At 32.6% G+C, this 2,199-nt stretch overlaps 1 protein-coding gene across 1 annotated transcript in view; it reads right to left on the reverse strand.

Annotated features, from left to right (window-relative positions):
- The window catches only part of TMEM209 (transmembrane protein 209), a 42,202-nt gene that overhangs the window by 10,157 nt on the left and 29,846 nt on the right, over positions 1-2,199 (reverse strand). The window contains exon 10 of the mRNA XM_012664739.1: positions 665-790. Coding sequence (XP_012520193.1) covers positions 665-790 — 126 coding nt within the window. The remainder of the gene's footprint in view (positions 1-664; positions 791-2,199) is intronic.

Consider the following 2,199-nt stretch of genomic DNA (forward strand, 5'->3'; position numbering starts at 1 on the left):
TCCCGATTCTCAAGTCAGCCTCCTCAGAAGATCACATCTCCCTCCAAATAAGAATATATAACAAATATAAGGAAGCAATATATTAAATAGGAATTATAAAAATTAAGAGAAATAAGGATCAGCATGCTGAAATTACAAAGAATGGCACAGTGGCATCCATTCTTGGCACTCTAACAGTAGAAAATGAGTGAAATATTCACTTGAGCCCATTTGGCTCATATTTAAGCTTCCTATACAAAATTAAATTAATTAACATATTATTGGCTAATGTTACTTGATAATTCCTAGCATGTAAAATATAACACCCAAAAGCTGTTCAAGTATACGACTTAATTAAGTGATAATGAGATATATGTTTATAAAATATAAGGTCATAGTTACGATTTTAATTGAAAAAAATTTTTTTTCTTAACCTTTATTTATAAAATCCCAAGGAAGTGAAAAAGCTCTTGTTTTTTTCTCTCCAAACCAATAGCATGTAAAATATAACACCCAAAAGCTGTTCAAGTATATGACTTAATTAAGTGATAATGAGATATGTTTATAAAATATAAGGTCATAGTTACGATTTTAATTGAAAAACATTTTTTTTCTTAACCTTTATTTATAAAATCCCAAGGAAGTGAAAAAGCTCTTGTTTTTTTCTCTCCAAACCAATAGTTACCTTTGATCCTTTCAAACAAGTATTCCTGATTTGGTGTAAGGTCTAGATACTGCACGATTGTATTCAGAGTTGGAATGAGAGGGGCTTTGACCAGAGCAGCTTGTTTCAAGCTAGTAATACTAGCCTCTGTTAAAAACAAAACACAGAGATTATCCTTCATGTGGGTCTCCAAAAGAATGTAAAATGCTCTTCCTCTTGTGGCTGGCTCTTCATGGCATTTACACAAGTTAGTGATGTTTTTCCCTGACTACCCTATCTCAAAAGTCCCTAAACATTAATAACAACACCTTCCTGTGATTTTTTTCTCCTTAGCACTAACCACTATCCAACCTACTTCCTTTATCTTGTTTACTGTCTGTCTCATCCACTAGAAGGAAAGCTTAATGAGGGCAATGAGTTTGGTTGTTTTGCTCACTGCTGTATCCCTAACACCTACAACAGCTACAACAGTACCTAGCACAGAGGAGGCACTCAAAAGATGTTGAAGGAATAAATGAAAGCAGCAATAATTTATCTTAATTTGCATTATCTGCTTACCTAACATTTAATCTTTCAGGCAAGGTAGCCAGATTTACACCACCCCCTCCCCACATACCTCTAAAAAAGCAGCCAAATCCATTTTGGCAAATCTGTAAACAACTAATGCACAGAAATTTTTTATAGGATATATATAAAAAGATACATGATAGCTTTCAAAATAGGGTGAATTAGAAGTTGCCCAGCATGCCAGGACAAGCAGAAACTTTTTATGACAGTGATTTCTCTTATCATATCATGAAAGTTAACTATACAAAGAAATTTTTTAAAAATTTCAAAATGTCTAACCTTACTAGTAATAGCCAATGTTAGGAAAAGGCATTCTTATATGTGACAGGGTTGCTAGAGTATAAACTGGTACAAACTTTTTGAAGGGAATATGCATCAAAAGCCTTAAAAATATTCACACCTATTGAACTGATAACTCTACTTCTAAGAAATTATCCTAACGAAATAATTATGAATATACACAAAAATTTGGATAAAAGGATATTCGCTGTAACATTATTAGTAACAGTAAAAAAAAAAAAACACCTAAATTCTAGATAATAAAGACTGGTTACATACAATATATTACATATATAAAAAAGAAATACAGTCTAGCCATAAAAATAATGCTAGAGAATATTTAACAAAATGGAAAAGGTGGAGGAAGGGAAGCAGGCAACAAAACAGTATGATCTCAATTTAATTAAAAGTATATACATATATTGTATGTCCATAATTCCTCAATTCCTAAATACAAACTTGTCACATTTCTTAAGTTACGGTATATTTTATAATTGATACACAGTCATACATCACTTAACAATAGGGATATGGTCTAAGGAACGTTGTGGTTGGGCGATTCTGTCATTGTGCGAACATCATGGGGAGTATACTTACACAAACCTAGATAGTATAGCCTGGTACACACCTAGGCTACATGGTATAGCCTATTGCTTCTAGGCTACAAACCTGTAAAGCAGGTTACTGTACTGAATACTGTAGGCAATTGT

The sequence above is a fragment of the Propithecus coquereli genome, unplaced genomic scaffold, assembly GCF_000956105.1.
Source record: "Propithecus coquereli isolate 6110/MARCELLA unplaced genomic scaffold, Pcoq_1.0 Scaffold91, whole genome shotgun sequence".
NCBI lineage: Eukaryota > Metazoa > Chordata > Mammalia > Primates > Indriidae > Propithecus > Propithecus coquereli.